This window comes from Puma concolor, chromosome A1 (assembly GCF_028749965.1).
Source record: "Puma concolor isolate L17-30 chromosome A1, mPumCon1.1.hap2, whole genome shotgun sequence".
NCBI classification, from domain to species: Eukaryota; Metazoa; Chordata; class Mammalia; order Carnivora; family Felidae; genus Puma; species Puma concolor.
Window position 1 is genome coordinate 102849454 of NC_141667.1, and position 25266 is coordinate 102874719.

The following is a 25266-nucleotide window of genomic DNA, read 5'->3' on the forward strand; positions in this document are numbered from 1 at the left end:
TGACCCCGGCCTCCACGCCCATCCACCTCAGCCCACACCTCCCGCCAGCACCTTTCTAAGCCACGACCTCTGTGGCCGCATGCTGCCGGTGAGAGACACAGCCCCAGAAGCAACCACCGTCTGCATAAATCAGTGTCCCCAAACGGAAGGGTGCTCGGCAACCCAACCCCATTTTGCTCCTAGACTCACTTCACTTTCCGCAAGACTGTGTCAGCAGGTGGCCCACAGCCCAGGGAGCCCTGTCCTCTGCTGTGGCGGTGCCGCTGATGGTCACGATCCCTGCCTGGCCATCATGGTTCTTCAAGGGCAAACAACCCTTGGCCGAGTGTGCCCCACCTACCATGCCCCTGGCTCAGGGTCCCGGGGTTACAGCCTCTTTAATTTGCTCTCAAGGGCCTACCTCTTAAAGCATAATGGCTTCTAGGCCCAGTCAGGCAGCTTTAGGTCTTAGCCTCCTGCTGTGCCAAAGCCAGTTCTCCTGTCGCGGTGACTTCACCCTGACATCGAACCCAAGTCACCATTCTAGGCTCCCCTCTAGAGTGACCTCTTCCGTGAGGGCTCTCGACACTTGTTGCCAAAGGTCTAAGTCAGAACCGCCTTCATCCATCACCAACGTATTGGAGAGGGAAGATAATTTTCCCTCTACTCTTCTGAATTCTCAGCTGAAAACTTTCAATAAGAGACCAATTAACCAGAGACAAACAGAAGCTTACTAACATGAACACCACGTATACCTGGGAGATACGGAAGAATGAGTAACTCCCCAAGGTGACCTAGAATTCAGGCTCAATACCATCCTAATAGGGAAGCAAGATGCCTGATGGCAGCCTCTTGGGGAGAGTAAATGACTTTTAGGAAAGATGAATGAGTCCTTAGAAAAAGAGATGGAAGGTGTAACATTTTATGACAAAGCCTGGGTGTGGTATCAGCTTCTGTGTCACCTTCCAGCCTGCTTTCCTGTGGCAAGAGTTGACCTTCCCTGGTTGATGAGACCCCCAGGGAGGAGATTTGTGACAATGGGGTTCCTTTTGGAGAACTTGTCTTCAGGCAGACAAAGGGGGGTCAGAGGAAGGCTCTCTGCGTTTGCTCTTTTTCAAGTGCCTACAGCTCAAGCGGTTTGCCAACGTGCCACATTTTGGGGTGTCGTATTCTGCTACCCTTCAAAGGCTTAAAATACAGTCGGTAAAAGAGCCAGAGAGTACGTAGTTTAGGCTTGTAGGACATTTGGTCTCGACTGCACCTGCTCATCTCCACTGTCATAGCGGGAAGGCAGCCTTGGACACAGATAATATGTAAACAAATGAGTGTCACTATGTTCCCATAAAACTTTACTTACGGACACTAAACTTGAATGTCATACAGTTTTCATGTGTCACAAAGTATTCTTTAAATATTTTTTCAACAGTTTAAAGCATAAAAATCAGGGGTGCCTGGGGCGCCTGGGTGGCGCAGTCGGTTAAGCGTCCGACTTCAGCCAGGTCACGATCTCGCGGTCCGTGAGTTCGAGCCCCGCGTCGGGCTCTGGGCTGATGGCTCGGAGCCTGGAGCCTGTTTCCGATTCTGTGTCTCCCTCTCTCTCTGCCCCTCCCCCGTTCATGCTCTGTCTCTCTCTGTCCCAAAAATAAATAAACGTTGAAAAAAAAAATTAAAAAAAAAAATCAGGGGTGCCTGGGTGGCTCAGTCAGTTGAGCATCTGACTTTTGTTTTTTTTTGGGTTTTTTTTGTTTTTTAATTTTTTTTTTCAACGTTTATTTATTTTTGGGACAGAGAGAGACAGAGCATGAACGGGGGAGGGGCAGAGAGAGAGGGAGACACAGAATCGGAAACAGGCTCCAGGCTCCGAGCCATCAGCCCAGAGCCCGACGCGGGGCTCGAACTCCCGGACCGCGAGATCGTGACCTGGCTGAAGTCGGACGCTTAACCGATTGTGCCACCCAGGCGCCCCGAGCATCTGACTTGATTTTGGCTCAGGTCATGATCCCAAAGTCATGGAATTGAGCCCTGAGTCAGGCTCCACACTGAACATGGAGGCTGCTTAAGATTCTCTCTCTCTCTCTCTCTCTCTCTCTCTCTCTGTCCCTCTCAACCCCCCCATCCCTCTCTGCTGCTCACGCTCTCTCTCGGTCAAAAAAAAAAAAAAAAAAAAAAGGTTAAAAAACCATGCGTAGTCCATGAGCCACACAAAAATAGGAGGCGGCCATACTTGTCCTGCGGGCTGTAGTTTGCTTATCCTGTGCCAAGGTGTTGACCCTGTCCTACTTTCTCTGAGCGTGCCCAGTTAACCTGGACAAGGGTAATGCTGAGATGGATCTAAGCAGGAGGCTTCCTGATGGCTCTGAGTTCAGGCCGTCTTACCCCAGGTGCCGTGACTGGATGTTGTCACCTTTCCCAGTCGATGGTCCGTTGGGGTCACAAGGGGCCTTTTTATATGTAGTTGAAATTCTTTTCCTCTGAACCACCCTCTCAACACTTTTTTGCACCACAACTCCCTCCCCCAAACTCTGTCAGATTCAAGTTAGAGCTATTATTTCTAGTAATAGTTTGCTTGTGTACTTAATGATTACCCGTATTTCTAATATATTCATATCTGATCAATTAGTGCTAATAATAATTGTGCTGATAGTCCAATCCAAAATCATTTTAATTCTTACGGTTATAGGAAACAAAAAACAGTTACATATGTGTATATTTTCTTGCAAAGCAAAATGTATGTATCTCAGAGAAATAATGTGGTTAATAAATGCTCTTGCATAAAAACATTACACTAGGGATAAAATTCTCTGGGGAGAGGTATACGGATTAAAATTTTAACATAAAATTATGTAAAATGTATTAACATTTTTAAAAAGCTGGCTAATTTTGGGGCTGCCTGGGTGGCTCATCGGTTAAGTGTCTGAATTTGGCTCAGGCCATGATCCCACGGCTGTGAATTCCAGCCCTGCATCGGGTTCTGTGCTGACAGCTCAGAACCTGGAGCCTGCTTCGGATTCTGTGTCTCCCTCTCTCTCTGCCCCTCCCCCACTTATGCTCTGTCTCTCTCTCTCTCAAAAATAAAGAAACATTAAAAAGAAATTTTTTTTTTTTTTTTGGGGCGCCTGGGTGGCTCAGTCGGTTAAGCGTCCAACTTCAGCTCAGGTCACGATCTCGCGGTCCGTGGGTTCCTGCCCCGTGTCGGGCTCTGGGCTGATGGCTCAGAGCCTGGAGCCTGCTTCCGATTCTGTGTCTCCCTCTCTCTCTGCCCCTCCCCCATTCATGCTCTGTCTCTCTCTGTCTCAAAAATAAATAAAGGTTAAAAAAAAAATTAAAAAAAAAAAGAACCAAAAAAAAAAAAAAAAGAATTTTTTTTTTTAAAGCTGGCGAATTTTAAAAAATAGATTATGGTTGGGGTGCCCGGGGCAGCTCAGTCAGTTGAGCATCTGATTCTTGGTTTCGTCTCAGGTCATGTTCAATCCCTGCGTCGGGTTCTGTGCTGACACTGGAGATCCTGCTTGGGATTCTCTCTCTCTCTCTGTCTCTCTGTCTCTCCCTGCCCCTTCCACTCTCTCTCTCTCTCTCTCTCTCTCATAGTAAATAAACTTAAAAAATAGATTATGGTTATGTCATGAACTAAGCTAAACCAGCTTAATCATATAACACCGCCCATACTGTTTTCAGTAGCCTCCTAAAGATGTCTGAATTACCTGAAGGCTCCCTACTCCCACACAACCTCACCAATGTCTCAAACCCCTCACATCAGGTCTACTGGACATACAGACCCTTATTAAACATTTATTAACAAACTGGCACAAAGCAGTTAATATGGCTGTTCTGTTCCTTGAGCTTGATGACCTTGACTTGACTGGAGTCAGCCCCGTGACATTCCAGAGCCAGGTCTCTGTGCTACTCAGGATGCACCAGGCCACCGGACATCTTTGTCACATCAGTGGCCGCTGACTGGCCTGTGAGGGGATGAGATGAGCCTCAGATGCCCTCCCAGTGGATGAATTAACCTTGCCCTGGGTTCATATGAGGGTAAGGGATAGTACCTTTAAAATCTGTTGGGGCGCCTGGGTGGCGCAGTCGGTTAAGCGTCCGACTTCAGTCAGGTCACGATCTCGCGGTCCGTGAGTTCGAGCCCCGCGTCAGGCTCTGGGCTGATGGCTCGGAGCCTGGAGCCTGTTTCCGATTCTGTGTCTCCCTCTCTCTCTGCCCCTCCCCCGTTCATGCTCTGTCTCTCTCTGTCCCAAAAATAAAAATAAACGCTGAAAAAAAAATTAAAAAAAAAATCTGTTAGCCAACCCACATGTCTTAGATAGTGCCAATACCCGTCAGAAAAAGCCTGCCGCTGCATTCATTGTGCCACTTTCACTGCAGACCTTTATGCTAATTAGCAGAGGTCCAGGTATGGATTGTAGCACCCGTGGAAGCCCCTGGCCCGTGGCCTTTCTGACCTTAGCTCCCTTCCCAGGCTCTGTGGTCTTGGAATCCTAGCTGACCTGGTTTTAGTTTGACCTCGGTAGCACAATATCACACTTTGGCTGCAGAATTTTTAAAAAAAAATTTTTTTAATGTTTATTTATTTTTGAGAGAGACAGAGCATGAGGAGGGGAGGGGCAGAGAGAGAGGGAGACATAGAATCCGAAACAGGCTCCAGGCTCTGAACTGTCAGCACAGAGTCTAACGCAGGGTTCGAACCTATGAACCATGAGATCATGACCTGAGCCAAAGTCAGACCTAACAGACTGAGCCACCCAGGCGCCCCTTGGCTACAGAAGTTTAAAGTATGGCCATTTAGCAGTGAGTGTCAAACCACTGATGTATTTTATTCCATTAGGCATCTTTAAAAATGACATATGTTTTGTTTTTAAATGTCAGTACTTATAACATGCCACAAATACCGGTTCTTTCTATTTAAATTTACGATGGAAATTTTGAATGTCAACTTAATTTTTTTAGTTTATTTTTTATTTGTTTTACTTGTCAACTTGCAAATGAACAAGAGGGTAAATAGTTTTTACAAGTCATTTCAGAGGTTGCTTTCAGCAGAGCTGTCCTTGGTGGTGGGAGAGAATGTCTCCTTGGTTCTTCGTGCACATTTGCTCACCCTCTTCCAAGAGCCCCCAGGGCTCTGCATTCCAAAGGATTAGGTGGAAGCCTTTACAACACAGCCAAGTTTCTGTGACACCTTCGCCCAGGCAGAGTGTGCCTTCTGGCCTTTTGGTTTATAGCTGAGTGAGGTCTTGGGAGATTCTTCCAGAATGAAGAAGATCTGCCCCTAGGTGATTTGCTTATTCCACTTAAACTGAGAAGCACTAGTAACTTAACATCTTCTTTCTTTAAAATAAAATTTTACTTTATCAGCACCCTCTTTACAGCACAATTCTGTGTTTATTTGTTTTAAGGATTTGTGAGCCTTATTAGACTATAAGCACCATGAAAGCAGGGATATGCCTGAATTGCTTACTGCCATGACTCCTATGCCTGGCAGAGTCCCTGGCTGGCCCATGGTAGGTGCTCAGTAAAGATTTGCTGAATGATGAGGTGAGATGAGATGAGATGAGACGAGACGAGACAAGACAAGACAAGATGCTGAGAGACGGAGACAAAACAGAACCAGAAGATGCCCTGTGTCAAAATTGAAGATGGAACAGGAGCTAGGCCATCAGTCAACCAAGAGGATACAGCAGTCCTAGTGAAACTGGAAAAAAGCTTCTAAGGATAAAAGACAGAAGACATAGACCAGCCAGGTCTGGATCCAAGTAAAGCAAGGCAAGAGTCCTGGGCTTCATAAGGCTGACCCTAGGTATGAATTTACATGACTGACCTATAACATAAATAATAATTTCATTTTATTTGTCCCTAGTTGCTCATGCGGGACCTTAACATTCCGTTCAATGCCTCGTTCCAATTCTTTCTTTAGCTCTGTCAGTTCATCTTTCATTTCCTACTTTCTTACTAGTCTTATCATGAGCTCTTGTTTGTCTTCATTATGCTCTTGTTTCGTGGAAGTAATTACTTCATGACATTTTTAAATTCATGATTTTATATTTGGTCTCATTTTTCATCTCTTTCATGGAAAGATATTTCTCGTGAGTATATTTCATCTGCCATTTGTTTTTTCCTGTCATGTTTCTCAATCTTTTGTTCTTTCTCCTTTTTGCTTAACTGTTACTATACAGACATTTTAATTTTTTTTTTTTAATTTTTTTTTTCAACGTTTATTTATTTTTGGGACAGAGAGAGACAGAGCATGAACGGGGGAGGGGCAGAGAGAGAGGGAGACACAGAATCGGAAACAGGCTCCAGGCTCCGAGCCATCAGCCCAGAGCCTGACACAGGGCTCGAACTCACGGACCGCGAGATCGTGACCTGGCTGAAGTCGGACCCTTATCCGACTGCGCCACCCAGGCGCCCCTAGACATTTTAATTTTTTTTTAACGTTTATTTATTATTGAGAAACAGAGACAGAGCATGAGCATAGGAGGGGCCAAGAGACGGGAGACAAAGAACATGAAGCAGGCTCCAGGCTCTGAGCTGTCAGCACAGAGCCCGACACAGGGCTTGAACTCACGAGCTGTGAGATCATGACCTGAGCCGAAGTCAGACACTTAACCGACTGAGCCACCCAGGTACTTTAAAATGACCCTTTTATACTGACATTTTAAAATGACCCTTCTTTGGGTAAGATGAGTACTTCATGGGCAAGACACTTTTAGGAGTTGTGTGTGGGGAGAGGTCAGGCCTGTGTTCCAGACCATAACAGGAATTCTCCTATGACCCGAGGTTAGGTGCATGAGTAAGTTCTTTTAGACTTTACTTCTCCCAAGCCAACCAAGATTGCAACTATAGGGTTCTTCAGATGGACCATGTAAATATGGCTTAAACATGTGATTCCACATTTGGTCCTTCTTCCCTTGCATTATCTTGGAGACAAATGGGGTCCAGAGTAACTCCTGCTGCCAGGCACTTGCTTGTTCTCGTTGCTAAAGAGGTTTTTATTTTTACCTCTCAGAATGGTCACCAACTTTTGGAGAACCGTGTATTATTGGTTTCAGTTTCGTTTAGGACTCTCGCCAGCATTCCAAAAGGCACCCTTCTTACTTGAGATGTTTGCTTTTTCACCTGTTAATGAGGTGGGGGAGGGGGTTGGGAGTAGCTAGCCTACTCTCACTATAACCTTCAGTACTCTCAGGATCTTCTCATATTCTGTTTGCCATTGTGCAGACAGCTCTACATCATGTTTTGTGATTTTGCGACATAAAAATCCTCTAGTTGTGTCAAATAGGGAATTTGCATTTCTGTTTCTCATTGTCATGGTAGATCTTCGTGGGCAAAGATCAGAGATTTGAAGAGTGCTTTGGAAATAATTAACAGACTGATACAGGCTAAAATATTGAACGAGGTCAAGGGAAGTAGGAGGGAAGTTTACCTGGAAAAGCCAGAAGGATGATAATTTTGAAATCCTTCAGTACCAGATTGGGAGGGTTTTACTCAGTTCTACGGACAAAGGAGAACCAATGAAAGTTCTCCAGTAGAGAATTAGCAGGGTCACAGCTTACGGGATAGGTGGCAAGTGGAGGGAGCCTCGGGCAGCAAAGAGAGCAGTGCTGACATTCAGAAGGGAGGTGTTGAGGAATCAAACTTAGGAACTTATAGTTTCCTTTATTTATTCACATACCGTATAGTTAAACTGGTGTACAAAGTACATAGAATCTAACCATATAAAGTGAAATAACAAATATCGTGCTCGAGTAGAACCCTGCCGACCTCCTCTACCTGATTCGAGTTCCTCCAAGGCCAGAGCAGTGTATTTTGTTGTCTTTCTCCTCCCTATAGAAGGAGGATGCATAAGAGTGAATAGAAGAAAGGAAGGACAGGTCTAAGGGGTGCTGCCAGCCATGTCTTTCCTGCACAGTCCTGGGACAGTAAGGTACGAGTTCTGCTACAAGCCATCAAGTTATTGGTTGCTTAGCAGCCGAGAGCTTGGCCAGGGTGGAGCTGTCTGGAAGCCTGCATGTTTCTACAGTCCAGGAAATTTAGGGAAAGTACCGGGGCACCTGGGTGGCTCAGTCAGTTAAGCGTCCGACTTCGGCTCAGGTCATGATCTCACGGTCCGTGAGTTCGAGCCCCGCGTCGGGCTCTGTGCTGACCGTTCAGAGCCTGGAGCCTGTTTCAGATTCTGTGTCTCCCTCTCTCTCTGACCCTCCCCCGGTTCATGCTCTGTCTCTCTCTGTCTCAAAAATAAGGCTCCTAGGCAGTCAGCTCGACCATCGTCTCTGTACAGAGTCTCCCAACGCTGGTCGACTGTGGCGATGAGCTCTCCGTGGCCCTCGGGGGTCTAGTGCTCCTGATCCACTTCTGCTGGCTCAGCTAAGAGACTAGACCAGGTAGAAAACAGAATGGCCTCAGCTAGGAACATGCTCTGCTGATAGGCCGGGTGTGTGTCTATCAGATGCCGCATCTCACTGGTCTGGAGACAGAATAATACAGTCAGTTCATACTTCTGATAGTCCTGCCTAGTCAGCTGTGCAGTTTATGACTCCAACCAGGAGGACTGCAAGAGGGAAAAAAAGCATCTTGGAAATAATTGTACAGCTTCACAGATCATTACCAAACCTGACTTCCCATTACCAACTCGAGAGTTGTAGTGTGAGTTTTATTTTCATCCAACCTTTGGCTATTATTCAAAATGAAAAAATTTACCCTCAGATCTTTATGCTCTTTGTAATCAAACCCATTTCTCTTAACGCCGAGAACTGGAAGATGTCAGAGAGAAGTACCCATTTAAAACATAAAGCATAAGTGAATTAAATATCCATATAGCCATCGTAAAAGAGAATATGTATGTATATGAAGGGGCGTTCCCCATCAGGTACATTCTTAGAGATACAGTAGCTGGCCATTAGGTCATGTTTTCAACTCTCCAATATTCCTAGGGATTCTAATGAATATTAAATCACAGTCCTCAGAATAGGCCATAACTATTTGTAATCTCAGCGTTATAAATAAAAGCTCACTAATTGGAGAAAAGAAAATCTATTCCTGGGAAGGCTGAATTAAAGGTTACATTAAACACACACACACACACACACACACGCACGCACGCACCTGGATGGCTCAGTCGGTTAAGCGTTCGATTCTTGGTTTCAGCTCAGGTCATGCATGAACTCACGGTTCATGAGTTCAAGCCTTGCATTGGGTTCTGTGCTGCAGCATGGAGGCTGCTTGAGATTTTTTTCTCTCTCCTTCTCTGCCCTTCTCCTGTTTGCTCTCTCTCTCTCACTCAAAATAAATAAGCTTAAAAAAGTTTTCTTTTCCTCAACAAAGCAGTATTTATCAATTCAATCACTTGTTGACAAATACGTTTAATCCCTACATGCCAGGGCATGTTCTAGGTGCTTAGGGTGCAAAGGTGGCAGAGACAGATAGGTCCTGCCCTTGGGTAGCTCACCTTCTAGATGAGGAGGCAGAGCACAAACAGGCAAATCCACAAGTCTGTAATTTCCAGCAAAGATGAACACCACGAAGAAAACAATTGAGCCATGTAATGGTGGCAGGGGCACTATTTCAGAAAGAGTGGTCCGGAACGGATTCGCCGAGGAGGTGACATTTGGACAGACATCCAAGTTAAGTGAGAGAGTGAGGTGTGCAGAGACCTGGAGGAGACGTCCAGGCAGAAGACACTGTGCCTGCAAAGGGACATGCACAGTGGGAATGCGCGTGGAGGGTGGGATATGCCCGGGGAACACCGAGAAGGCAAGTGCAGCAGGGGCAGAGCAAGGGAGGAGTGACAAGAAAGTAGGCACGAAACAGTCATCCCAAGAGAGCAAAAGAGGGGCTCCACTCTATAGGATGGTGCCCACGTGGATGGGGCTACCGGTGGCTGGTAGCTGGTGGTCATGAATGAAAAGCAGGGCTGGGCAGTGTGTGTCTCTTCTGTGGCGATCGGAGCAGATCAGAGCAGTGGGAAAGTAAGCTCCAACCAAGACTAGTGTTTTTTCATCCCAATAAGAGGGGTAACGGGGTTGAGAATATTGTAAGGAGTGGTCGTGATGGGCAACAGCATCCCAGGTGGGTAACAAGGGAATGGGGACCACAAGGAGTGGGGATCAGTAAATGGCGATAAGACCAGTGGGGTTGAAGAATGTTGTGAGGTACCAGATGGAATGATCTGGAAAGACAGAAAGTGGTGGTTTGAGAGTGGGATGCTTAAGATAAAGATTATGGAGGGGCTGGAGTTGTCATGACAAAGTCTAGAGTATGATCATGGCGGTGAGTAGCTGACTGATGAGAGGTCAAGGAATGGAGAGGCCAGTATGCCGGCCAGACGGCTGACATGGCTGTTGAAATCAGCATGGCTGATGAGGAAATACAGGCGGGAGAGAGAGAGGCAGCGATGAAGGGGCCAAAACCGCCAATGAGCAGAGTCATTGGGAGGGTAGTGAACAGTGGCAACAGGGGAGACTGTGTGTGTACATTCTAGGAGGTGGGTTTGCAAGGGCAGGAGGAGAGAAGGTCTGACAGTGGCTCTGGGGAGCATGGTCCTCTGGGAGGATGTGGGGAAAAGCAGCTGTATCATTCATCACATCCAAGTGAGCCCTTTCCAAGATGGCAAGATCTGACGGGATGGCTCTTTTCCCAGCATGTCTCTCTACAGTAAGTGCTCCCCTTGTTCCCTCAGGCAGAGCGAGCTGACTCTTCCTGTCCATCTTTCCTGTGCTAGTCCCATGATCATCTTCGGGATGTGCTGGGAAGCTGACCAGATACCTGAGAGCCAGGTCTGCCGGATGGGAGAGTCCGTCCTCTGAGGCTGCGGGGTGGCTTCCTGAGCCTCTCCTGACAGGCGGGCCCACAGCACCAGGTGGGATGCTGGCTCCACCTGCACACCTTGGGGAAGAAGTGGCTAAAGCCACATTGGAGAGATTTGGCTTCATCTCCGGGAACATCTGTGCAAAGGGTAGGCCAAAGAAGGCCCACAGAAGGAATCACTGAGGAAGGCAGTGGACTTTCCAAGAAGGGACTTTAGGATGGGGCAGTGGAGTCCCCATGACATCTCCAGGCCTGATGTCATAAGGACATTGCCCAGACTCATGAAAGCTGCTCTAGGAGTTGAGGGGAAGAGAGGCTTTGGACACTGAAATGCACGCTCAGCAAAGGGCAGCACACCTGATGATCACGGGGTAGGGAGCCATCTCTGCACTGGGCCCTGGCCAGCAGAAGGCATCCTCCCTCCCTCCCTTCTCTCTCTCTCTCTCTCTCTCTCTCTCTCTCTCTCATATAAGCAGATGAGTTTCATTTCAAACAGTATCTCTCTACCCCACCTAGTGAGTGTTTATCCCAATGGGGGTCGTCTCCCCTCAGCTGCGTCTTAACTTGCTTAGATCTTTCTGGCATCTTCAATTTGGGAGACCTTTTCTTTGCCCATGTGGCAAAGAACCCTTATGTGGGATGCCAGCTGGAGAACACCAGTGATACCTGGGGGAATTCCCTTTGCGGCCAATAAAAGGAACACGGACAGGAACCACGAGACTGCGTCCTGTCTTGGCTTCGTGTCTCAGTTTCCCCTCCAGCTAGAGCCGGGACAGACAATAGTGCTAGGAAGGCGGAAATTAGGACGTCTCTGACAAATAGTGGTGTTGGGTACTGAGATCTAACTGGAGGTTTTATAGGAATAATTGGGGTAAAAAAAAGTTAATAGCACCTAAAACTGCATATCCGCTTGATAAATGTAGGAGAAAAAATAGGTCAACAGAAGCGGCCACATGTGCTTGATTGCCAACTAAAAGTGGATCTCCTGCTGAGCCTGCCCCTGCCCTTGCTTCACATCCTCATGACACAAGTAGCGGTAGAAATGACGGTGGAAGACATCACACACTTACATTATTTATTCGGGGGAGCGCTGCTAGATCAGGAGCTCCAATTACCCGTGGAACTAGCCAGTTTTCAAGCTTTCCAATGATAATAGGTCTAACTGTGAAAAAAAGGACTACGAATGTGCAGGCGGTTACAGTTCCGTACCCTGTGCATTTATTTGATCATCTCCTGGTGAAGCTCCAGGCTGACCTCGCTGGGTTTGGATGGAAAGGCTTAAGACAGTACCTATTCCAGCTCAGGCGCCCCAAACAGGTGTAGAGTGGCAAGATGTTTATGGTCTGTTGAGAATAATTGGTGGTTTATGAACATTGGTGAGATGGCTGAGCAAGCACTAGATGGTAAATCTAAAGACAGAGGTTGAGTCTTCTTTTTACCAAGCCCTATAATGAATAACATTACAAATGGCAAATCCAAAGAAGCAGCTTCAATTCTGCTGGGGCTCCTCCCCACTTCAAAGCATATTGTGAATTTGAGGTTCAGTCTAACCAGAGAATTGAATATATGGCTGGGCTTGATACGGCTAATGTATATAGTCCATCCAGGTTTGTGTGGATTTTTGGATATGGTATGGGTAATGGAATGCGTATTGTTGGGGCCAAAGTGAGGGCTGGGATTGGTGCTGTAACAGATATTAATGATAATGGGTGTAACGGTTCTTTAACAAACAGCATGATGGCTTCAACAAGGGGTTAGAGCAAACCCTGAGGTTTCACTTTGGTCCCGTATGGAGTTGTATATACCCTTGTACCTCTCATTCAGTTAGTGTGATGAATGCTATGGTGAGTAGAAGTGGCATAATTAATACAAGAAGGTTAATGATAAACATAGTTAAGGAAAGGAGTCGAACTCTGGAAAACTGTGGAGGTTCCTCAAAAAATTAAAAATAGACTGACCCTACAACCCAGCAATAGCACTGCTAGGAATTTATCCAAAGGATACAGGAGTGCTGATCCATAGGAGCACATGTACCCCAATGTTCATAGCACTATCAACAATAGCCAAATTACGGAAAAGAACCCAAATGTCCAGCAACTGATGAATGGGTAAAGAAGATGTGGTTTCTACATACAATGGAATATTCCTTGGCAATGAGAAAGAATGAAATCCTGCCATTTTCAGCAAGGTAGATGGAACTGGAGGGTATTATGCTAAGTGAAATAAGTCAAGCAGAGAAAGACAGATATCATATGTTCTCATTCATCTGTGGAACTTGAGAAACTTAACAGATGACCATAGCGGAAGGGAAGGGGAAAAAACGGTTTCAAAGAGAGAGGGAGGCAAACCATAAGAGACTCTTAAATATAGAAAACAAACTGAGGGTTGATGCAGGGTGGGCGAGAGGGGAAAATGGGTGATGGGCATCGAGAAGGGCACTTGGGATGAGCACTGGGTGTTGTATGTAAGTGATGAATCATGGGAATCTACTCCTGAAGCCAAGAGCACACTGTATACACGGTATGTTAGCTAACTTGACAATGAATTATATTTAAGAAAGAAATAGAAAGTTTTGAGTATAGATGTATCTACTGAGAAGTAAAAAAAAAAAAAAAAAAGAAATTTAGGTGTGCTTGGGTGGCTCAGTCGGTTAAGCATCAACTCTTGATTTTGGCTCAGGTCGTGATCTCCCGGTTCATGGGCTTGAGCCCTATGTAGGGCTCTGCACTGACCATGGGAAGATTGCTTGAGATGTATGCACTTTTTTTTTAATGTTTTATTTATTTTTGAGATAGAGGCAGAGTGTGAGCAGGGGAGGTGCAGAGAGAGAGAGGGAGACACAGAATCCGAAGCAGGCTCCACGCTCTGAGCTGTCAGCACAGAGCCCGACACGGGGCTCAAACTCACCACGAGATCATGACCCGAGCCGAAGTCGGTCGCTTAACCGAGCCACCCAGGCGACCCGAGATGTATGCACTTTTTAAAAAAGAGTGTGTCTTACATTTTACTTTCTAATATCATAGCATTATTTTTATCTCCATAACTACAAATCTGCAAGATTATTTTTAATACCTACATAGTATCTCACCAAGTGCAAGTAATCCATTTAACCAGTCCTCCCAATTTTTCATATTATAAATAATGTTGCAACAAACATCTTTGTGTATACACCGTTGGTTACTTCTCTGATTATTTTCTTAGGACAAATTATCCAAAGTGATGAATTACTAAGTTAAACAACAGATTAAAAAAATTTTTTTTACTTTATTTTTAATTTTATTTTTTTTAATTTACATCCAAACTAGTTAGCATATAGTGCAGCAATGATTTCAGGAGTAGATTCCTTAATGCCCCTTACCCATTTAGCCCATCCCCCCTCTCACAACCCCTTCAGTAACCCTCTGTTTGTTCTCCATATTTAAGAGTCTTTTATGTTTTTGTCCCCCTCCCAGTTTTTATATTAGTTTTGTTTCCTTTTCCTCATGTTCATCTGTTTTAACTCTTAAAGTCCTTATATGAGTGAAGTCATATGATATTTGTCTTTCTCTAACCGACTACTTTCACTTAGTATAACAGCCTCTAGTTCCATCCGCATAGTTACAAATGGCAAGATTTCATTCTTTTTGATTGCCGAGTAGTACTCCATTGTGTGTGTGTGTGTGTGTGTGTGTGTGTGTGTGTGTGTGTGTATATGTATATATATATATATATATATATATATATATATATACCACCTCTTCTTTGACCATTCATCCATCGATGGACATTTGGGCTCTTTACATACTTTGGCTATTGTTGATAGCACTGCTATAAACATTGGGGGTGCATGTGCCCCTTCGAAACAGCACACCTGTATCCCTTGGATAAATGCCTAGTAGTGCAATTGCTGGGTCATAGGGTAGTTCTATTTTTAGTTTTTTTGAGGAACCTCCATACTGTTTTCCAGAGTGGCTGCACCAGCTTGCATTCCCACCAGGAATGCAAAGAGATGCTCTTTCTCTTCATCCTCGCCAACATCTGTTGTTGCCTGAGTTGTTAATGTTAGCCGTTCTGACAGGTGTGAGGTGGTATCTCATTGTGGCTTTGATTTGTATTTCCCTGATGATGAGTGATGTGGAGCATTTTCTCATGTGTCGACCCTCTGGATGTCTTCTTTGGAGAAGTGTCTACTCATGTCTTTTGCCCATTTCTTCACTGGATTATTTGTTTTTTGGGTGTTGAGTTTGATAAGTTCTTTAAAGATTTTGGATACTAACCCTTTATCTGATATGTCATTTGCAAATATCTTCTCCAATTCTGTCAGTTGCCTTTTAGTTTTGCTGATTGTTTCCTTCGCTGTGCAGAAGCTTTTTATTTCGATGAGGTCCCAGTAGTTCGTTTTTGCTTTTGTTTCCCTTGCGTCCGGAGACGTGTTGAGTAAGAAGTTGCTGCGGCCAAGATCAAAGAGGTTTTTGCCTGCTTTCTCCTAGAGGCTTTTGATGGCTTCCTGTCTTACATTTAGGTCTTTCATCCATTTTGAGTTTATTTTTGTGTATGGTGTAAGAAAGTGGTCCAGGTAAATTCTTGTGTATGTCGCTGTCCAGTTTTCCCAGCACCACTTGCTGAAGAGACTGTCTTTATTCCATTGGACATTCTTTCCTGCTTTGTCAAAGATTAATTGGCCATACGTTTGTGGGTCCATTTCTGGGTTATCTATTCTGTTCCATTGATCTGAGTGTCTGTTCTTGTGCCAGTACCATACTGACTTGATGATTACAGCTTTGTAGAATAGCTTAAAGTCTGGGATTATGATGCTTCCTACTTTGGTTTTCTTTTTCAAGATCGCTTTGGCTATTCGGGGTCTTTTCTGGTTCCATACAAATTTTAGGATTATTTGTTCTAGCTCTGTGAAGAATGCTGGTGTTACTTTGATAGGGATTGCGTTGAATATGTAGACTGATTTAGGTAGTATCGACATTTTAACAATATTTGTTCTTCCTATCCAGGAGCATGTAATCTTTGTCCATTTTTCTGTGTCTTCTTCAATTTCTTTCATAAGCTTTCTATAGGTTTCATTGTATGTATAGATTTTTCACCTCTTTGGTTAGATTTATTCCTAGGTATTTTATGGGTTTTGATGAATTATAAATGGGATCAATTGCTTGATTTCTCTTTCTGTTGCTTCATTGTTGGTGAATAGGAATGCAACCGATTTGTGTGCATTGATTTTATATGCTGCAACTTTGCTGAATTCATGAATCAGTTCTAGCAGTTTTTTGGTGGACTCTTTAGGGTTTTCCATATAGAGTATCATGTCATCTGCGAAGAAAGTTTGACCTCCTCCTGGCCGATTTGGATGCCTTTTATTTCTTTGTGTTGTCTGATTGCAGAGGCTAAGACTTCCAATACTATGTTGAATAACAGTGGCGAGAGTGGACATCCCTGTCTTGTTCCTGACCTTAGGGGGAAAGGTCTCAGTTTTCCCCCATTGAGGATGATATTTGCGTTGGGTCTTTCATATATGGCTTTTATGATTTCCAGGTATACTCCATCCCTATTTTCTTGCGGGTTTTTATCAAGAAAGGATGCTGTATTTTGTCAAATGCTTTCTCTGCATCTATTGAGAGGATCATATGGTTCTTGTCCTTTCTTTTATTGATGCAATGAATCACGTTAATTGTTTTGCAGATATTGAACCAGCCCTGCATCCCAGTTATAAATCCCACTTGGTCGTGGTAATTTTTTTAATGTATTGTTGGATCCGATTGGCTAATATCTTTTTGAGGATTTTTGCATCCATGTTCATCAGGGAAATTGGTCTATAGTTCTCCTTTTTAGTGGGGTCTCTGTCTGGTTTTGGAATCAAGGTAATGCTGGTTTCATAGAAGGAGTTTGGAAGTTTTCCTCCCATTTCTATTTTTTGAAACAGCTTCGAGCAAATAGGTGTTAACTCTTCCTTAAATGTTTGGTGGAATTCCCCTGGAAAGCCATCTGGTCCTGGACTCTTGTTTTTTGGCAGATTTTTGATTACTGATTTGATTTCCTTACTGGTTATGGGTCTGTTCAAATTTTCTTCCTTCCTGTTTCAGTTTTGGTGGTGTATATGTTTCTAGGAATTTATCCATTTCTTTCAGATTGCCCATTTTATTGGCATATAATTGTTCATAATATTCTCTTATTATTTTTATTTCTGCTGTGTTGGTTGTGATCTCTCCTCTTTCATTCTTGATTTCATTTATTTGGGTCCTTTCCTTTTTCTTTTTGATTAAACTGGCTAATGGTTTATCAATTTTGTTAATTCTTTCAAAGAACCAGCTTCTGGTTTCATTGATCTGTTCTACTGTTTTTTCGGTTTCAATAGCATTGATTTCTGCTCTAATCTTTCTTATTTCCTGTCTTCTACTGGCTTTGGGTTTTATTTGCTGTTCTTTTTCCAGCTCCTTAAGGCATAAGGTTAGGTTGTGTATCTGAGATTTTTCTTCCTTCTTTAGGAAGACCTGGATTGCTATATACTTTCCTCTTATGACTGCCTTTCTGTGTCCCGAGGTTTTGTGTTGTGGTGTTATCATTTTCATTGGCTTCCATGTGCTTTTTAATTTCCTCTTTACCTTCTTGGTTAGCCCATTCATTCTTTAGTAGGATGTTCTTCAGTCTCCAAGTATTTGTTATCTTTCCAAATTTTTTCTTGTGGTTGATTTCAAGTTTCATAGTATTGTGGTCTGAAAATATGCACAGTATGATCTTGATCTTTTTGTACTTGCTGAGGGCTGATTTGTGTCCCAGTATGTGGTCTATTCTGGAGAACATTCCACATGCGCTGGAGAAGAATATGTATTCTGCTTTAGGATGAAATGTTCTGAATATATCTGTTAAGTCCATGTGGTCAGTGTGTTATTCAAAGCCATTGTTTCCTTGTTGATTTTTTTTATTAGATGATCTGTCCAATGTGAGTGGGTGTAGAAGTCTCCTACTATTATGGTATTACTGTCAATGAGTTTCTTTATGTTTGTGATTAACTGATTTATGTATTTGGGTGCTTCCACATTTGGCACATAAATGTTCACAATTATTAGGTCTTCTTGGTGGATAGACCCCTTGATTATGATATAATGCCCTTATGTATCTCTTGATACAGTCTTTATTTTAAAGTCTAGATTGTGTGATATCAGTATGGCTACTCCAGTTTTCTTTTGTTGACCATTAGCAAGATAGATGGTTTTCCATCCCCTTATTTTCAATCTGAAGGTGTCTTTAGGTCTAAAGTGGGTCTCTTGTAAACAGCATATAGATGGATCTTGTTTTCTTATCTATTCTGTTACCCTATGTCTTTTGATTGGAACATTGAGTCCATTGACGTTTAGAGTGAGTACTGACAGATAGGAATTTATTGCCATTCTGCTGCTTGTAGAGTTGGAGTTTCTGGTAGTGTTCTCTGGTCCTTTATAATTTTTGTTACTTTTGGTATTTGTTTATTTATTTCTATTTTCATCTTTTCTCCCCTCAGTCCCCCTTAAAATTTCTTGCACGGCTGGTTTAGTGGTCACAAACTCCTTTAATTTGGGGAAAACTTTTTATCTCTCCTTCTATTTTGAATGACAGCCTTGCTGGATAAAGAATTCTTGGCTGTATATTTCTCTGATTCAGCACATTGAATATACCCTGCCACTCCTTTCTGGCCTGCCACGTTTCTGTGGATAGGTCTGCTGCAAACCTGATCTGTTTTCCCTTGTAGGTTAAGGACTTTTTTTCCCTTGCTGCTTTCAGGATTCTCTCCTTGCCTGAGTGTTTTGGGAATTTGACTATGATATGCCTTGTTGATGGTAGGTTTTTGTTGACTCTAATGGGAGTCCTCTCTGCTTCCTGGATTTTGATGTCTGTGTCTTTCCCCAGGTTAAGAAAGTTTTCCGCTATGATATGCTCACATAACCCTTCTACCCCTATTTCTCTCTCTTCCTCTTCTGGGACCCTTATGATTCTGATGTTCCTTTTTAATGAGTCACTGATTTCTCTCATTCTTAAATCGTACTCTTTTGCCTTGATCTCCCTCTTTTTTTCTGCTTCATTATTCTCTGTTGGTCCTCTATATCGCTGATTATCTGTTCTGCCTCATCCATCCTTGCCACCACAGCATCCATCCATGATTGCAGCTCAGTTATAGCATTTTTTATTTCACCCAGGCTAGCTTTTGCTTCTTTTATCTCCACAGAAAGGGATTCTAATTTGTTTTCAACTCAAGCTAGTATTCTTATTATCGTGATTCTAAATTCTGGTTCAGGTATCTCACTTGTATCTGTGTTGGTTAAGTCCCTGGCTGTCGTTTCTTCCTGCTCTTTCTTTTGGGGTGAATTCCTTTGTTTTATCATTTTGAAGGGAGAGAAGGAATTAATGAGGTAGAAAAATTAAAATAAATAAAAATTTAAAATCTTAAAATTAAAAAATTACACACACACACACACACAATAAATGATGCTAGATCCTAGGTGTGTTTTGGTCTGGATGTTGAAAGTGGCTTGATAGATTAGAGAAAAAAGGGGAGAAAAAGAAAAAAAAAAAGGAAATCGTTTGAAAATTTGAAAAAATGAATACACTGAAGTAGACTAAAATGAAATGATGGAAGTAAAATAGAATTTTAAAAGATTTACCCAAAAGTAAAAAGTATAGTAGAAAAAATATTTTAATAAAAATTGAAAATAAAAATGAATTTTTTCTCTTTCTGTAAGAAAAAGAGAGGAGAAAAAAAAAGAAAATTGAATAGTTGGGCTGGTTAACAGACTGAAATACTACTGAAATTACTTCATTTTCCCCTGGAAGTCAAACTATGAAGTGCTTTATAGTCCATAAACTAAGGCGGTGAGACTTGTGTTCTTGAAGAGTGAGGTTGGCCCCGTTGGATAGGGTTTAGTGTAATGGTTCCATTCTCCACTAGATGGCACTGCTAAGCCTACTGGGGGGGATTGTTGGTGCGTTCGTAGGTGCATGAGCGCATGCGTGGGAACGGTGAAAATGGAGTCACCCAGCTACCCAGTCTCTAGTACCGGAACTCTGTTCTCCCTGATCAGCAATCACGCACCCATTCTTCGTCTTCAGCTTCTGTCCACTGCCTGCTTCCACACTGTCCCTGACCAAACCCCAGGCAGTACCTCTCTCCCGAGTTTTGTCTCAGATGTGACTGTTTTCCCTGCCCCCCCCCCCCCTTCTGAGGGACTGGGGCTTTGACCCGTTCTGCCCCTCTGCTGAGGGTCTCACGGAGCAACGGCTGAAAGCTGGCTGCACCCAGGAACGTTTGTGGGACCGTGCTGCTGCCGATGCCTGGAGACTGCAGGCAGGTACCAGCCTGCCCCAGAAAAAGTTCGCAAGCAGCGTTTCAGGGATTATGGAAAATCACAACACATCTGGCACTAAGCTTCACCCCCAATGGCCTCGATCCAGCACCAGCGAATGTGGCCATTCTCTGGGGTGTGCTGGGCACAGGTGGCCTCACAGCCTCTACCAAATGTCCTCCCAGCAATGGAACTGCTTCTCCCCATGTGGCCCAAGAACCTTCCGGATCCCGCTCTGCTCCTGGAGATTTGCCCTTCTCACCAGGGCACCGCCAGGTATCAAGCTGTGGCGTTTCCGACTCTGCGCTCCCCATTTACGGTCGTAATGGAATTTAAGCCCTCTCCTTTCTCCCTTTTTAGTTTAGTCCCTGCGGCTGTTTCCAGTTTTCCCGTCTCTCCAGCTGCTTTTGGGGAGGGGTGCTTTTCCTATAATCTCCCCCCCCCATCTCCATCCTCTCTCCTGACGCAAAAGCAGCTCCCTGTCCTCCACTGCTTCTCTCTCCCCAAGTTCACCTCTCCGCCGTGTACCTGCTGAATTCTGTGGTTCACATTGTGCAGATTGTTGTGTTAATCCTCACATCAGTTTTCTAGGTGTGCAGGATGGTTTAGTGTTGGGCTGGCTGTATTTCATGGGTGCAAGACACACAAAAAACTTCCATGCTGTTCCACCATCTTGGGTCCTCTCCAGATTTTTTTTTTTTTTTTTTTAAGGCTTTGGTTTCTTTTAATTCCAGTTTAGTGAACATACAGTGTTAAAGGCTTTGGTTTCAAAGTACTCAATACAAAGGTTATACTGATACACTCTTACTAAAGATAAAAACAAAAGATTTTCAAGTTTTCCCTGCTCACTGCTGAATTTATTTTTAAAAAGGGGTGGGCGGGGGGGGGGGGTTGGGGTCTGTCTGTATCAGTCAGAAAAATCTGTGGCTGACTTACTGGCCAGCTCACCTTCAGCCATTGCCAGCCTCTTCTCCTTTGGCCACTTCTATTATAAAGGCTACTTGCTTTGTTTGCTTCTCACACACAATTCTGGAAGACAGGATAGAAGCACAAATGTGGTGAAAGCTTCTGGAAAAGCTTTTACTCTCCTGACAGAAAGGACAGATAAACGAGGAACTGCCCCTTCCCAGCTTTGGATGTAAACATACATTCTGGACCTGCAACAGCCATACTGTAGCATAAGGAAAAGGCCAAAAAACCCACTTGTTCTGACCAATACCAGCAACAGATGAAGAGTAGGGTTGCTAAGCAGCTATCTGGAGGAAAGTCTTTGGTAGAGCTTGACATCAATTTAAATATATTTAGAAACTATACGTGAGAAAATGTATTTAAATATGTTTAAAAATCACTTTCAAAAAATTTCTGCATCTCGGGGTTATAATGTAAATGAAGTTTTCCTATATAACCAGTTGAACTAAATTAACAGAGCAATCTGTATGCCTGTCAAAATGGTGATACCATGTTCAAAACCAATTACTCCTCACCTGCCCCGCATTGTCCTAACCATAGCTATTACTATCAATAGGGGTACAAAGACACATAAACCAACTGATAAATTATATATTACATGTTTATTAAGGGCACAACTTTTATGTAAAATTTACATTTTATGAAAAAATCAAAAATATTTACAAAATTGTGTAAGATAGATTTGCATTGTTCTAATTACAACTCAAAGTAGTAAATAACATTTCTTAAAAACTCACATTTGTTAGAGTTCTTTGTTTACAAATTCTTGGTTAAAGAGGCAGCTACAAAGTTTATCACTATACAGCAGCAAGAACCAGCTTGCTAAATACATTTCCCATTGAAAATCTACTGGTCTTTTTTACACCATTAGTGGATTTTTAAATGAAAAAAAAAATCAATATAAACTCATATGGCTTCAAAATTGTAGCCTGCGCCTAATACAAATGTAGGTATCGACACTTGGCATGAAGACTGTGGTAATCAGAAAGTGCAGAAGTTTAACCATTTTACTAATCTGTACATGTTTTAGGTAATACTTGATTCGAAACCTGGTGAGTGTAACTGTGTCTGAAGTCCAGTAATAAAGTATTAACTGCCCACAGAAAGCAGTGTGATTGCAAAGCAGTTACATTTAAGATTCCAGTAAGGGATTGTAATTGGCATTTAAAAGAGCACAACATAAGAGTTAGAAATTCCCATTTTGCTATTTAGTAAAGATGAACATTTCAGCAAATTGTCTTAATATGCTGCTTTAGTCAAATCTAAATGTTGAATTGGGCTAATACTGAATATACTTAAAAAGCACATACTGTGTTCTATGTATTGCTAATAAGTAGATTTTCTGCTGTATTTAGTAGAACAAGATGTTACATAAATGTCTAGTAGTAGGGGTTTTAATGTTCTGTAAAGCTTAACAGAATAATTAGTGGTTTTATATAAATTATCATATATAACAATTTATCACTTCTACATAAAAGGCAGGACATTGGTATTTATAAATAAAATTCCCACTTGTAAATTATGAAACTGTCCAAAACATTTTAAGTCCTTCAATTAGGATTCCCTATAAAGTTAGGTTTTTTTACTATTTAATATTAGTAGTTCAAGAAATGCTTAACCCAATCCATCACTTCAAATCCTCTCCCAATTTCTAGCAGTTGGCAATTAACCAATAACATACAAATTGGTAACTGTCCCAATTGTTGAAATGAAAACAAACGGCAGTACTTCTCCAATGCCAAAACTAATCTTCTCTAAAATGTGTTCCTCGCGAAATACAAAACTCATGCCCCCAACACATTCATTAAATGTATAAATTTCCAATGATAAACAGAATGAAAGGAAGTGTCAAATTGAGGATTAAAATAGCAGTTACCAAGTTACCTTTAGTTTTTCATATTGGTTTTATGATTTACATACTTAGGTGGAATATCTGAAGGTAACTTTTCTTCCCCTGTAAACATAGGCGATTAGGTGTATTTCTCTTTCTATCGGCTACAGTGTATCACTAAAGAAGTGAGCCAGGATTTTTAGGTACAAATTAACCTTTAGTTACTCTGAATTCCCTTCCCAATTGAGGTCAAGATATTTACAAAACGGCAATTATCTTGTAAAAATGCTTGACCACTCTAACACTGAATAGAAGAGCCAGACTGTGAAGGGAAAAAAAGTGAGGCACATTAACGAACACAAACCTGGATAGGCACATTTCTGGCTTTTGTTATTGTTTTAAAAGGCACACATTATGTAATCCATATAAAAATAAATTAAATCTACAGCATTAATTCTTAAAAACAATCACAAATTCTATAAAGTTAACTAACTGCAGAAGTAAATTTCTCTGCTGTCTTTTGCAAGCTTATTTTAAAACACATTGCACTTGAGAATTAAAAAAATCATATAAAACACCATTTACACTTTATTAATGTTTCTATGAGATTCAAATTATACATTTTTTGTGTACACCTTGGACTCTGGTCTGATTACTTTATGGCACATAACTCAATTTGATTGAGTGTTCAGAATTAACGTTATCCAAAACTTAGAATTCACGTTCTGTCTGTCTCCATTCAATCTCAAGCTTAGGAAATTTCAAACCTATCTCTGACTCTAAAAATTTATGGAAAGCTGAATTATTTGGTGCTTGCTCTCCTGAAATTTTAGGTCTGATAATACACTATATAACTCAACATAGACATTGAAGACAATATGAAATTTCAGCCTAGGAAAACTTCATTTTACTGAGAATCTGTACAAATGTGCTTCTGGAATATTGCAGTTGATCATTAACAGCGATGAAAATCATTTCAGTGCTATTGCTTTTGATGACTCACTTCAAAAGTGCAATTTAATGTTTGTAATCAGTTCTCGAATGTGTGTACGTTCAAAGGACCTAATAGAAGCTAGAATCGTGTTGGAAAGAACAGACAATGCAGGATGTCAGACTTGTGCTTCTGTCTCGAGCCAACCCGTTTCCCAGGTCCATCAGCAATCTGCCAGGTATCGTCCTGAAAAACACCAAGCAGACCCATGCAATTACAATTTCAAATGAACTCAAAGGACGACATTTTCACTGTGGTTACAGACACAGAACCCTAGTTCCCATCTGCTGTTTATGATACATGAGAATCCGATCACAGGTGTCCATGTATACTGACCACAGTTATTCTCTCCCAGGTGTGTCTCTACCTGGCACTTTGTACCAAAGGTCGAAGAAGAAATTTTCCATGACTAGATGATAAACTGCTTGACAGTTTATAAAATAGTTGCTTAGTAGCACACTGTTAGAATGTTCCCATGTACACTAAAAACAAAATCTCTCAACTTACCAGTGGCAAACCGCTTCTTTACTAAGGAAAGCCTATAGCCAGTGCCTACAAGTTCAATATCTACTCCCGAAAGGGTACTTCCCTCGCTGAGGAACTGCACTGCAAGTGTTGTGGGTTTACTAGGTCCTTCTGAAAGATCAAATTTTGCTCTGAGGGACCCAGAACCTACAAGGAAAAGAATAAAGAACTTACCCAGGGCAACATAAAATTAACAGAAAAAACAAATAAGATAAACTATGTTCTATGCCAAATGCATAAAATGTATATAGTAAACACATCAATGTCCTGTGTCCAAATCAGACTTGATTCAAAGAATCTGAATTAAGTCGTCTTTTTTTAATTGATTTTTTTAATGTTTGTTTATTTTTGAGAGAGACAGAGGATGAGTGGGGAGGGGCAGGAGAGAGGGAGACGGAATCCAAAGCAGGCTCCAGGTTCTGAGTTGTCAGCATAGAGCCCAATGTAGGACTCAATCTCACCAACTGTAAGATCATGACCTGAGCCAAAGTGGGATGCTTAACTGAGCCACCTAGGCACCAGTGAATTAAAAGTACTCTTAATCCTTGCTTTTCTTTGACTTAAAACACCCCTGTAGATCTGTATTGAGATTCAACATGATACAGACACATGTTGAAGTAAAAAAAAAAAAAAAAGTCAATGTGGGCAGTTCAGAGGAAAGCGCTTAGAGGAGTAGTGCGAGTAGGAATAAAGTCCAAAAACAATGATGACAGTCAACTACCATATTACAGGGATAGGAGAAGTAAAGAAGGAAAGACAGCTAAGATTAGGAAAGCTGTATCAATATTATTATTTTCTATTCCCCTTTTTTTTTTTTTAATTTTTTTTTCAACATTTTTATTTATTTTTGGGACAGAGAGAGA

The 25266-nt window shown here is 42.4% G+C and overlaps 1 protein-coding gene across 3 annotated transcripts in view; it reads right to left on the reverse strand.

Annotated features, from left to right (window-relative positions):
* Positions 1 to 21639: 21639 nt before the first annotated feature.
* FCHO2 (FCH and mu domain containing endocytic adaptor 2) overlaps positions 21640 to 25266 on the reverse strand; it is a 124279-nt gene continuing 120652 nt past the window's right edge. For all 3 annotated transcript variants that reach the window (XM_086699157.1, XM_086699150.1, XM_086699141.1), the window contains 2 exons: positions 24386 to 24550; positions 21640 to 24064 (listed from right to left, as the gene is read on the reverse strand). In XM_086699157.1, coding sequence (XP_086555283.1) covers positions 24042 to 24064; positions 24386 to 24550 — 188 coding nt within the window. In that variant the 3' untranslated portion in view covers positions 21640 to 24041. The remainder of the gene's footprint in view (positions 24065 to 24385; positions 24551 to 25266) is intronic.